The 13188-nt window shown below is 48.9% G+C and overlaps 1 protein-coding gene across 2 annotated transcripts in view; it reads left to right on the top strand.

The window, feature by feature from the left end:
- The window catches only part of pde8a (phosphodiesterase 8A), a 41489-nt gene that overhangs the window by 15477 nt on the left and 12824 nt on the right, over positions 1-13188 (top strand). For both annotated transcript variants that reach the window (XM_049031069.1, XM_049031070.1), the window contains exons 2-7: positions 6695-6751; positions 10085-10275; positions 10975-11031; positions 11572-11626; positions 12230-12318; positions 12875-12953. In XM_049031069.1, coding sequence (XP_048887026.1) covers positions 6695-6751; positions 10085-10275; positions 10975-11031; positions 11572-11626; positions 12230-12318; positions 12875-12953 — 528 coding nt within the window. The remainder of the gene's footprint in view (positions 1-6694; positions 6752-10084; positions 10276-10974; positions 11032-11571; positions 11627-12229; positions 12319-12874; positions 12954-13188) is intronic.

Genomic DNA, 13188 nt, shown 5'->3' with positions numbered 1-13188 from the left:
GTGTCGCCGTCTGACGCGCAGCTGAGCGGAAATGCGTTAACGGGCTGCGGCGCGGTTTTCGGTCCGAACGAGGAGCCCCTTCTCCAGGAGACGCGGCACCTCTGATTGGTGCCAGAGCCTTTTAGCCAACAGAGGCGGGACGCCGTAGCTGGAGAAGGTGACTGGCGCTCGGGGGAAGTGAATCCGTGAAAAGGGTACTTGTTGAGACCGTGTGTGGCGTGTCAGCTGTGTGTGGCTTTGCTGGGCAGCGTGTAGAGGTCAGGTGTGGTAGCTGTAGCCCTGAACCAGCTCACGACGACGCCATTAATCTCTAGGGTGGACCGCGGGAAGTCTGAGTCGGAGATGACCGGGAATTTGAGCAGAAAGACCTTCTGGGTCCAAGGGATCGTCTCAAAAGCGAGGCTGTTATTAAAATGTGCAAGTGCATCCGAGCAGCAGATTCGCCCCTTATTTCCATGGTTTATCACTATCGAAATGGTGTTTTTCCTGGAGTGATTGGGGTTGCGTCTGGGTATAACAGCTACGTGCTTCCTGAGAGCCAACAGCCATCGCATCCCGGCTTCCTGAGCTCCACTCCTGCGTATTATCTCCTATTAGCTAGCCGGTCATTTATTTTTATTTATTTTGTGTCCGGTCGGCAGATATAGGCTGCTGATTGGATGTGGCCTACTTTCCCGAAGCACTGACGTGGGTCATCTCTCTGCAGGCCGGCTCAGTGGCCATTCAGGCCGCCGGATTTCTCTCTGAGCAGAAGACTCATTTGTTCAGAGGCTGTCGTTTCACTTTCCCCTGTCAGCTTTGCACTGAAGCGGTGTATCAGTGTTGGGGATATGTATGTTTTGGACGTCTGGAACATTTTCCTAGCGACCTACGCACCTTATCCGGGTTAAAAGGCCACCAAAATTCCCCAGTGTAAAGCTTTTCACCGCATCCCATATTTTGGGGGAAAAGCCTTTCGCAGGAGCTTCTTTACTATCAATAAAATGAGATTTGTATCTGTATTTCCGTTTGTTTACTACGTGTTCATGCCAGCTGTGGCACCAGGAGAACGGCGGGTGTTTCTGGCTCAGGTCAGCGTTGGCAGTGATGTATTGTGGTCTCGTCCTCGCCATAAGGACGCCGACATGGCGTGGAGGCCATTTGCGGAGCGGTACGCCCCCTAGTGTCCGCTTCCGAGAGCAACCGAAACACCTCGGCATGGCCAGAATAATCCTGCCATTTTTGCTTCGGGTTTTACTTCTTAGCTTAGAAATATTTGGTTTTCTCATTGAAATAGATTTAGTGGTTCCTCAGCTGTAATTGTTAAATCCATAGTGATTAACTCCCTTGTTAAATCTTTTTTGTCATTTTACCCATATAAGTTAGATTGATAAACTGAATTGCACATCCATCCATCCATCCATCCATCCATCCATCCATCTATCTATCTCCAGCCACTATGAGTAGCAGTGTGGCCACCAGGCGCTCGCTCATGAGCTCCCTCCCCAGGTTTGGCTCCAGGGCGGGGCTCCAATCTCCCCAGTCTGAGTACTCATCATGAGGGTCAATGTGAATCGCATTTGCATTGGGAGATGCCTTGGGAGGGCTGGATGGATGGATGGATGGATGGATGGATGGATGGATGGATGGAAGTGCAGTTCAGTTTATCAAGCAAACTTATATGGGTCCTTAAAGATGCATGGCAACAAAAAATGAGATTGTATGGCTTAGACTTTTATATTGGAAGAAAAGAATATCTTCAGGTTAGCTGCAGGTTATAATGATTTGGTGATGTAATATTACAAGATCAATTATATGGGCATCAGAATTGAATTTTATATTGAATGTAATTGCTTTTACATCCTTTGCTGGCCATAGTACATTTACAAATATCAATATCATGATCCAAAGTTTGATCCTCGTACTGATTATGCTTATATCGTTATCAGATTAGCAGCCTAGGTCTGCACTGGCTGATCGTTCTGGGACATGTGACCAGATCACCGAATTAGCCCCTCCTCTTCAATTCCAGCTCCTCCAATCACTGACACGTCATGTGACCACACCCTGTGAACGGCTACTGTCTGGTCTTGGACTATGATGGACAGGGGCTACGTGTATCCTTTGGGTGTGGATGGCAACAGCTGGTTCTGATCCACAACAGAACATGACTAAATGAGTGAGGACGCGCGTTCTCAAAAGCCTCAGGGTTTCCGCGTCGTTTCGTCTGTAAAGTCTGCTGTCGTCGGCCAGTGCCAGTTAGCCGCTTATTGAGGCAGGTCAACCTTTAAATGTCAGCTGCTCATTTCTCCAGCTGAACTAAACGCCAGTGGCTTCCAGGAGAGTGCATCGATGCTAGAAGCTCTGGGGAGATGGAGCCATCGCTTCGGATTCATTATGACCCCCAGATGTCCTGCTGCACCATGAGAGTATAAATCTGTGTAAATACATATAACGGGTGGTTTGTCAGCAGATAGGCTAGCTAATGTGAATTTTTACAGTTAGGCGTGACTGTGGGTGGTGATGGGTGCGTTAAAATCGCCCTGTACCCAGCTTGCTTCGTTCAGTCTCTTCCTCTCTCCAGATGGCTTATTTAATTTCTTCCACAACCGATCACCACTCTGTAGGTTCTAGTGCACAGTGCTGTACACAGTACTGTATATTCTACCATAGTAATGACTCCTGCACTGGAGTAAACAGGGAAGCACGACTCTCCTGCAAAGCCTCACTTTTTGGGTAGGAGTAGCTGGTTATGAGAGGGGCGTGACCCTATTTTTAAGTGTAGGTGCTTTTTTCATATTAGCCTATTATGCCGATTTTTGTGGGAGGGACTCGCCCCCCCCCCCCCAGCAGCACTGGCAGCTGGGTCATACAGAGAATCCCTCGTCCTTCTGGTGGTCTCTCTTCAGACTCTCACCATTTAGCTGTCCAGTCTGGCGTAAGGTCGGATAATTCGCCTTGGCCCACCTGCTTTTGTTATGTTCGCAGCATTAACCTTTTAGGGAGTTATTTTCAAGCTTAACCTTACAGAGAAATCCTGAGCTGATGTGCTTTTCCTTTACCGATTAGGGAAAGTCTGCGTATCTTGAGAATCGGCTGAATGTTAAATCGGAGACGGTATTTGCAGCTGCTACTACAGCATAATAAGCCAAGCCGGATATCTTTCACCGCCGGGCTGCACTGCGCTGAGCGAGTTCCTAGAAGTACCTCAAACCCCTATTGTGGAACGTCGTTTAGCCAATATTTTCAGTCGGGCCGTCGCATGCCGGTGAGCGTCCGGTTAGTGCGCACGCAGTGCAGCGGAGCCAACGACGCATGTGATGGTGCAGCAGTGGAGGGGGCGGACACTGGCGGGCTGCTTGGCCGCCTCGCTTGGGTCCTGATCCTCCTGGAACTTCTGCGAGTGGCTTGGAAGCTGTTTACCCCTTTATATCTCCCCGCGCTGACGTCTGACCGGCGAACAATGTCATCAAATTTCCTGTTTTTCACATCAGTGGAGAGTCACTCTTCCAGTTTATGCGAAGGGCTTTTGTGGCCAGGAGGTCCACAGGGCTGGATATCCCCAATCGGCAGGATATGGGGTCAGAGGCTACACTGCTAAGTAAATAGAGTAGGTGCACGCCACTCAGCCATGCTGTCATCCCCTGCCTGGGAATATTGGGCTCTGCTAAAGGAGTAATCCAATCCTTCGGCATATGTGGTGTGATAGGAATCATAGCTGTCTTCACGCCAAGGGATTTAAAAAAAAGCCTGTTATTGTTGAGGGCAGCAATCAGAGCGAATGTTTTTAGTTCCCGTCAGGCCGAGTAGCATTCACGTGCGTTTGTGTGCCGGAGGCAGAGCCTTCAACCTGACGTCAGTCTTAATGGTAGTGAGAAGTGTTTTTTTTTTTTTTTTATTTAAAAAAAAATTTTTTAGCATGCTTGGATTTAAAGAGCCATTCCATCCCAAAAATGATGTGGGGCTAACTCTAGTACGTCACCAGACAATGGCCAAGGTATCCAGAGGAAACTGTGTTACGTACACAACCGGCAGAGGAACGGCTCCTTGTTTCCTGGAAAATGGCCTCTGATGTCACCGTGAGACGCTTGTCTTACAGTGCGTGTGACTTCGCGGAGAGTAGAACGCGCTCGTTTGGCGAGTCGTCTGTGTTTCTTAGCTCGGCAGTCCTTATGTGTCGTGGCGTTTACGTTCTCCCGTAATTCTCGGTGTCAGGAAAACAAGGAAAGCTGAACTGTCAGGAAGTAAAACCACCCAAATATGGAGAGATCAGTGCATTACAGAGAATGTTTGTTTTAATTATTTTAAAGTGGGAAATGTTTTCATGTAGATTTTATGTAGAAAAGGTAAAATGGTTTGGATTTATTTGGTTTTGGGAGCCCTACCTTTTTAGTTGGATTTTGAGAACTAGATGTGGATATTAACTTCAGTTTTTCCATATCAACACATTGACCCCCCACTACTTTTGTGAGTAAGTGACAAAAAAAGTCTTTCTTACTCTGTGTTAACTCATGTATTAGCTGCACACACAATCTATTATTTTAGTAGTTAGGGTACCAACAAACTGCGTATGCGAAGGTGCAAAGTGCCGTGATAGAACAGAATCATAACCTCTCAACAGCATCGATTCACTGAGCCTTAATGACAAACAACCACATTTCAACAACTAAGCAAAGCAAACAGCTGCTAAATCCATGCATAATACCTTCTGTTAGCTAGCCAGGTAAAACACTTAAAACGCAATTTATCTAATGCAGGAGTAGTCGTCTCTCTTTCTGACTGCCATAGGCTACGTCCGCACAGTTATGTTTTTTTAAACGCAGACACAAGTCTCCCTTTCCAGCCTTCGTCCACACTACTCCAGAGTTTCCAGACTTTTGACAAAGTGCTCAGAGCCGTATAATACTGAAAATTCTGTTTCAGCATTGCAGTGTGGATGGGTGAAAACGGAGACATCTGAAAATGCAGACTGTAAAAGTTCCCCGATTGGTCGCTGCTCATCACGTGACCCATCCCTGATTTGAGCCCACTAGTCACTCAGTGTCTGACTGGTCAGCTGGTCACACGGAAGTATAAAGTATTCTAATGTGGCGGATATGGTGGAGCCACTTTGAATGGACGGCGTCCCTGTCGCTTACCTGTATGCAGCCACACAGCGTTTTACACCATGTGATTGCTACATATTTGTACAAGAAGAATGCAGATGCCCAATGTAGACTCATAGCTATACCATATTTTTCAGATTTTCACTGGTTTCAGTGTGTATGGAAATCCTTCTGTAAACACTGTGAAAACGCCTGTGTGGATGGAGATCGTTTCTGTGTGAAAACTTTCATTTTTAAATGAAAACATGACAGTGTGAACATAGTATAGATGTTCAAATTGCCAAATAATTGCAATTTCGACTAGGGCAACTGGGGGAGGGATGGGGGGGTTTCAGTGACACACCCCCCATGGCTTGTACCTTGTTAGTAAGCGATGGCTTGTACCTTATTAGTAAGCGATGGCTTGTACCTTATTAGTAAGCGATGGCTTGTACCTTATTAGTAAGCCCGATTGGCGCAGATCTCTGCATTGCAGTTTGTTCTTTATCACCGGAGGGATAGACGTATGTAACGGCTGGGTACGTCATGAAGGTCCAGCTCTTTCTGCTGGGCAACGTTGTCCAGGATTCGCCATCCTTCCCGTGGGGTGATGCTCTGCGTTCAGCCACGACTCGTCCTTCCCTGGTCAGGAGACGGCTAACCCAAGCTGTGTCTGTTTTGCTTGTTTGAAATTGTTTCACATTGGGTATGAAACATTGTTAGAAGCTTAAACATATTTCACAGGAAGAGGTGCAGAATATAGATGGATTTTTATCTGATGCAGACAAATTTTTTAAAATCTGGTGCAGAAATTTTATTTGATTGGCTTAAAAATAGCTGTGGGACAGCGTAAGGGCATTGGGGGGTGCGTTTGAAGCTGATGGGTGCGTCATTCTGGGAACCGAAAGCACCGATCAAACACAAAAGGCTGCTTTCGAGTTTCAAAGCAGTTCCAGGCAGCACAACTCAGGTGTCGCCGTCAGATTTCAGCTCTCGTGTATCACCGCAACCCCCCCCCCCCCCCGGCCAACCCTGGCTGAGTGATTGCCGGTATACTGTCTGCCCCCTTCGCCTGTCGCACGGGCAGGTACTGAGTTCGGCATGTGCCTATCCTCGGAATCCTCGCCTCTCATTGATGGAAGCGGTACTTTTTCAAGGGGGGGGCTTCTGTTGTGTAAGCAGTGATTACACGCATTCAGAGTCTTTCTCACATGCCCAGTTTGTTTACTGAGAGCTGGAATTCTGCAGGGAATGGTATCCAGCGGAGGACTGGGTTTCCATGGTTACTAACCCCTGTGCGGCCTTCCATTAGGAGGAAGGAAGCAAAATTATTAGCAGGCAGAACATTCTTTTCTTCAGTTGGAGCAAACTCTGATCTCTTCTGTTACCTTGCTCTTCTGCTAATTGCCAGAGTATTTAAAAGTGTTTGATATCCCACATGCTGATTTTTAGGGATTATGGGAAGGTGGCGTCCATCTGCAAATGTGTGCACAACTAGGTGTGATGTGAGCGAAATCCCTTCATTTTGCAGTTTCCGTATGAAATAATATGGATGTGGGGATTTAATAGTGATGTTTAAATTAACGGTTGAGATGGTTTAAAGTCAATTTTTATGACTTTTTGTCTTCCAGGCCACATTCACAGAGGTGCAGTTCGGACCAATGAGGCTTTACGAAGATCAGCTTCAGGTATCGTCATGCTGTCTTGTACTTGGGACTTGTGGTCCTGAAACCGCTGTTTAAATTCTCTCTCCGTTTATACCTGGACATAATGTCATCGGTTTGCTGATGAGTGTGTGTGTGTGTGTCTTGAATGCAGGAACCTGGAGAGTTTGCCCTGATCATAATCTAAAATCGGAATCCATGATCTGTGATAGGCCTGTTCAGAATTCCAAACCCGAGGGTGTTTTGGAACTTTCACAACATTCGGAAAACAAAACGCAGTCTGACTTGAATTTTGACATGGAGTCTTTGGATGTTAATAGTGTCTTAGCCATGTGATCTCTCTCCTCTGGAATGTGAAGGCAAGGCACAGTCCTGGGGTTTGGTGTGTAATACTACAACCTTGTTTTGTTTTTTTTCCCTCGACTGACCATTAATACTGTGCTTCCAAGACATCTTTCAGTGTTGTAAACAATCCCCAATCCCATCAAGCTCTTAATAGGTCCATTGTGTAAGCCACACTTTCCTGCTGCCCAGGCGACCAGGGCCAAAACGAGTTAGGATGGACATACCATAATGAACAGTGGACTTTATGAATGCTCTGCTGAGAGTGCGGATCACCATCATGGCAAAACCACTGGCTGCGCTCAGTCGTTCGTGGTGTTATGCATCCTAAACATGCCCTTTGCCGTCTCAAGGCCTGATGTGAAATGCAAGGGATGTACTTTTTGTTTTGGTTCCGTCTCTGTTCATTCAGTTCAGTTCAATTCATTTTTATTTAGTGCCTTTTACAGCAGCGTCTCCCAAAAGCACTTCGCATAGGGTGTGTTGTAATACATGACTGCTCCATTTATACAGAGCAATACATGAAACTGGGGGGAAAAGGGGGGGATGCAGAAAGAAAGGATGAAACAATGGAAGGAAGAAAACCAGAACACATGATGAGAAATGCCAGCCTCTTTGTGGGACCAGCACCTGAGAGCGGGAGGGGTACGGCTAGCGTAGTCCATTATGTCCCGGACATGCATGGCCGTTATAGAATGATTCAGTGTTAGGGTTGAATGTACTTCTGCAAATGTTTGCCTGCCTTGAAATTCAGCTTTTCTTTTCTTCCTAAGACTACTGTCAGAAAGGAAGTTATATGGGGGATATTGATGGGTGCAGCATAGTGCAGGCCAGAGGAAGACATTCTCCATTAACGGAAATACTTTCAGGCAATGTTGCAGGCTACCGAGGGGGCCTCTATGCGGCTTCACCTGAAAGCTGACACTCTGCATATAATTAGAGGAGGAAAATGAAGCTGGGAGATTTCCCTTTCCTGTTTTTGTCATTTTGGCTCCATGGATGATCCCGATTGTGCCCTCCCTCTCTCACGAGGTCGACACGTTTTTATACAACTGATCATTTCTACTTGTCTCATCCTACTTTTTTTTTACATGCGCTGACAGCCATGTAATTTTAATGTATCAACTTTATACTTGACTTTTCAAAGGTTTTTTTTTTTCCCCTAAACTTGCACTAAACAAAACAGGCCGTTTCTACATCCAGGATGTCATCAGTCTTATGAAACTCATCGTAAATGTTATTCCGAAAATTTCTAACGCTTTCGCTTCCCCAGGTATTCAGGACATGAAATAATTTGTGACGCCCGACCACAGAGACCCGGTGATATTCTGAATATGCTGTCAATTGAATAAATAGTTCTGATATGTGAGATACATAATTAATACCTTAATAGTATTATTAAAAAATAACAGATTGAATGCATTTCTTGTCCTAAATGTTATAAATTATCTTTGACAGTTACATATTTGGAGTCATTGCAGCAGAGTGAAATGGAACATACAGTAATCCTTAATGACGTTCCAGAGAATCTGCAGCATTCTGACAGAATTTCAGCTTGTTCTGTTACATTGTTAAGAAAAAAATATCAGCATAAAATCTGATCATTGTGTGTGTAACAAGTAAAGTGCGCGATTTTGTGAGTGCAGGGCGGCCAACTTGCAAGGTCAGTTTGACCAAGACGACGAATAACCCTACTTGTGTTTGAGTTTTAGCCAACGTGAATCTACAAATCGTTTGTGATTCTTAGAAAAGCAACCAGCATGAAATCAGGCTCAGGAGTAAAAAAATCTAACGTTACTGCTAAGGGGCCGATGGCGTCTGGCTGTGCTGCAGACCCCCGGCTCGCTGCGTTACTGCTAAGGGTCCGATGGCGTCTGGCTGTGCTGCAGACCCCCGGCTCGCTGCGTTACCGCTAAGGGTCCGATGGCGTCTGGCTGTGCTGCAGACCCCCGGCTCGCTGCGTTACCGCTAAGGGGCCGATGGCGTCTGGCTGTGCTGCAGACCCCCGGCTCGCTGCGTTACCGCTAAGGGTCCGATGGCGTCTGGCTGTGCTGCAGACCCCCGGCTCGCTGCGTTACCGCTAAGGGTCCGATGGCGTCTGGCTGTGCTGCAGACCCCCGGCTCGCTGCGTTACCGCTAAGGGTCCGATGGCGTCTGGCTGTGCTGCAGACCCCCGGCTCGCTGCGTTACCGCTAAGGGGCCGATGGCGTCTGGCTGTGCTGCAGACCCCCGGCTCGCTGCGTTACCGCTAAGGGGCCGATGGCGTCTGGCTGTGCTGCAGACCCCCGGCTCGCTGCGTTACCGCTAAGGGTCCGATGGCGTCTGGCTGTGCTGCAGACCCCCGGCTCGCTGCGTTACCGCTAAGGGGCCGATGGCGTCTGGCTGTGCTGCAGACCCCCGGCTCGCTGCGTTACGGCTAAGGGTCCGATGGCGTCTGGCTGTGCTGCAGACCCCCGGCTCGCTGCGTTACCGCTAAGGGGCCGATGGCATCTCGCTGTGCTGCAGACCCCCGGCTCGCTGCGTTACCGCTAAGGGGCCGATGGCATCTCGCTGTGCTGCAGACCCCCGGCTCGCTGCGTTACCGCTAAGGGGCCGATGGTATCTCGCTGTGCTGCAGACCCCCGGCTCGCTGCGTTACTGCCCGTGTCAGGATGACGTCTGCCTATATTGCAGTGACTCACCAGTTCCGCGTGCTCTGGGCTGGCGCCGTGCGTGAGTGAGTGAGTGAGGGGTCACGTCAAAGCACTTGGCAGGACTGCGTGTGGCAGGCTGCCGGCGGGTCCACGTCAGCCTCGGTGGCCGTGACCAAGCGGCAGGAACAGGCAGCTGCCACGCCAGGTGGCCAGGGATTCCATTTTCCACAACGATTTCCAGAGGCTGCAGCCGTGGGCTGAGTGGGAACAGGGCTGCCCCCCCCCCCCCATCTCCCTTCTGTAGCCTGTATGCGGTGATCACCCTCGCAGATCTCTCTCACCTGTGCCCTTCCCTGACACCCCCCCTCTGCCCCCACCCTAGGTACTGTTAGTTTTTGCCAAAGAGGACAGTCAGAGCAGTGGGTTCTGCTGGGCCTGTGAGAAGGCCAACTTCAGCTGCAGTGTGGCCCGCACCCCCGAGTCTGCGCTGGAATGTCACCTGCAGAAGCACCACGACATCATCATCATCGACCACAGACATTCCAGATACTTTGACGCGGAAGCCCTGTGTCGGTACGTTTTTCCCAGACTGCACTGGGGTATCGGGTTTGCTGTGCGGGAGAATAAACCTTGTGCTGAGTCATTATCCATAGGGTCTTTACCTCCCTGTTATAACTGAGTGAACTATTTTTAAATGTGTAGAGAAAGTATATTTGCTTTTCCAAATAAAAATAACAGGACCATTAATTTTTAAGAAACGTTTTTTTCTTTTGGAATTTGCTGCTATTCATTGGAATGATAAATACCTTTCGGTGATGATGTAGCATAACCCTGGAAATGTCCGGGAGAAGTTAAACCGTGAATCAGGTAACAGGCTGAGAGGCCCCCGCCACAAGCCAGGGATTTATCTGACCCCTTTTCAGTCGTGTCTCCAAGCCCCCCCACACCGCAAGACGCCACTGCTGCTCTGTCTTTAGACCTCAAAACAAGTCTGCAAACGTGCGCATAATCCTGCCGCTATGCTTGCTGCACTGATTAATTCCCCCCGATCTGTAGGTCGGGGGGGGCCCGCCCCTCCCTCAGCGACCACTGAGAGAGCTTTATGGAGGAGCTGTCCCGGCAGCTGTGAACAGAGTGCTCTTTCAGGGCCACGTCTGTTTACCGTCCCGAGACGCTGCCCACGAGAACCGGGCCGTGAATAACCGGCGCTTCACGTGGGGCCTCCGTCCACCACTCTGATAAATGCCCTTTTTTTTTCCTTCCTTGATTTAGGTCAATTAGAGCTGTGAGCTTTTCGGAAAACACTGTGATTGTTGCCGTCGTGAAAAGGTAGGTGTGTGCATCTGCCGGCACCCTGCGCCTCCCCCCGTCCCCGTCCCCGTCCCCCCATGCACCCGCCAGCTGCTGCGTCACACCGATCAGTCTCCTAGGAGAACGTCACCAAGAGCCACATGGCTATTCCTGTCCCACGACTTGCCTTAGCTGTGTGTCTGTAACCACACAGTTTCAGGGCTGTGGCTTGAATCCCACAATCCAGACGCAGACAGTTAGGTGAATTGTGTGTGTGTGTGTGTGCACGTGTGTGTGTGTGTGTGTGTGTGTGTGTGCGCGTGTGTGTCGCTCTTGGTGGCTGCTCTCCCCCGGGGCGTCCCCTGTCTTGTGCCTTGTGTTGCCTGGGAGAAGCTACAAGCTGCCTGTAATCCTCTACGGTATAAACAGTTTTGCAAGAGTGACGATGGATGCATGGACATGTTTTATATGGACACACATTTTATTTTATGGATAAAATATATATTTGCGGTCCCTGTGCTTCTTGAGTATTGAATTTCACTTTAACTCAGGGGGTTCTGTGTTCTGTCGTTCTGTCAGGCCAGAGCGTGAGGAATCCTCGGTGATGCCTCTTATTGCCGCAGGCTTCAACCGGGTGAGTGACAACCCCCCTTCAGCCATTACGTGGCACAAGCTACCCGGTTTACTGCCGGGGGGGCCACTGCTGGATGTTTATATTAAAAAAATGTTTTAATTCTTGCCGGATGGACGGAGAGGCGCAGTGCTGTGATTGGCTTTGTCATTTTCCATGCCAAGGCTGTGCAGACAGACCTTGGACAGCACAGTTATTTTTACGAGTTTATAATTAAACGGTGACGCTTTAAATAGTAGCACGGGGAGAGAGCTGCGTGGGATGTGTGTCGGCTCGGTGCCGCGCTGTCCTGGTGAGCTTCACCCACCAGATTCTCCTCTGCCCGGCCGGATCTGGGCAGAGGCAAACTAGGCAGCCCCTGAAAAGGTCGATCCAGCCCCGCCCCCCTGATCACACGCTGGGGCTCGACGTAAGCCGACGGTCCCCAGGATAAAAACGTCACAGCTTTGACCGTAACGTTAAAGGAAAATGCTTTGAAACCTCACTAATCACGCGTGGCGAGCGGGCAGCCTACCTGAGGGAGACCCAAATTAGATTATGCGCGTCAGGGTGCGCGTCACCCCCCCCCCCCCAGCTGACGGCTTGTCCTTTCTGCCCGACCTGCAGAGGTACGTGGAGAACCCCAGCGTGGCAGCGTGTTACAACGAACTCCTGCAGCTGCACCACGGAGAGGTGCGCGCCCAGCTCAAGCTGCGGTGAGTCTCCCCGCGGACGGCCGGGCGGCGTTGCACCCCGCCTGCATCCTCTGTCGCTCAAAACAAACCGCCTTTCATGCTCCGTTTCATCCCTTTGTCCGAAAAAAAACCCCATATTTCCTGGCAACCATTTGAAAACGGTATAAAAACAGAACTATGGATACGTCTATAAAGCCGTCCGACATTACAGTTTGTTGTTTGTTGTTTGTTGTAGTTGAGTGTGCATGTGTCCGTTCAGGACAATAGCTGCCATTCCCTGTCCTCTCTTCTCTCCCTCTGTCCTGGGGGGAAATAATCACTCATTTAATGGACAAACCCGGCCACCTGTCATCTGTGAGAAGCTTAAAGTGTCTCCTTCAGGTGTCTGCCGGTCCATCGCTCTTGGTGGCTGTCTCGCTTTTCGCCTTTTTCCATTGTCTAAAGTTTTTTTATTTTTATATAATATATATATATATATATATATATATAAAATGTGTGTGTGTGTGTGTGTGTGTGTGTGTGTGTGTGTGTGTGTGTGTGTGTATATAAACATCTTCATACTTATTTTGTCCCCCAGGGCCTGTAATGCTATTTTCACTGCAGTGGAACAGAGTCAAGAAGCCATAGAAATCACAAGTGAGGATCAAGTGATCCAGGTTGGTTGTCAAAGAATCCACCCCCTTCAGCGTTCCTTTCGACTGATAAGCGCCTCTCTCGTGGTCCCAAAGAGGTCCGTCCAGAGACGAGACCCACCCACAGGGATCTCATGCATTGTGTTCAATCACTGACGTTTACATTTGTGTTTATTTCAATTTCTGTTCATTTACTTATTTTTAGCCTCCTGATCCTGTGACCAATGCTATCAGTGATAATATCGCTGCTCCCTTCTAG

This window comes from Brienomyrus brachyistius, chromosome 11 (assembly GCF_023856365.1).
Source record: "Brienomyrus brachyistius isolate T26 chromosome 11, BBRACH_0.4, whole genome shotgun sequence".
Taxonomy (NCBI): domain Eukaryota; kingdom Metazoa; phylum Chordata; class Actinopteri; order Osteoglossiformes; family Mormyridae; genus Brienomyrus; species Brienomyrus brachyistius.
The sequence above is the reverse complement of the archived record's forward strand: the minus strand, read 5'-3'. Positions and strand labels throughout refer to the sequence as shown.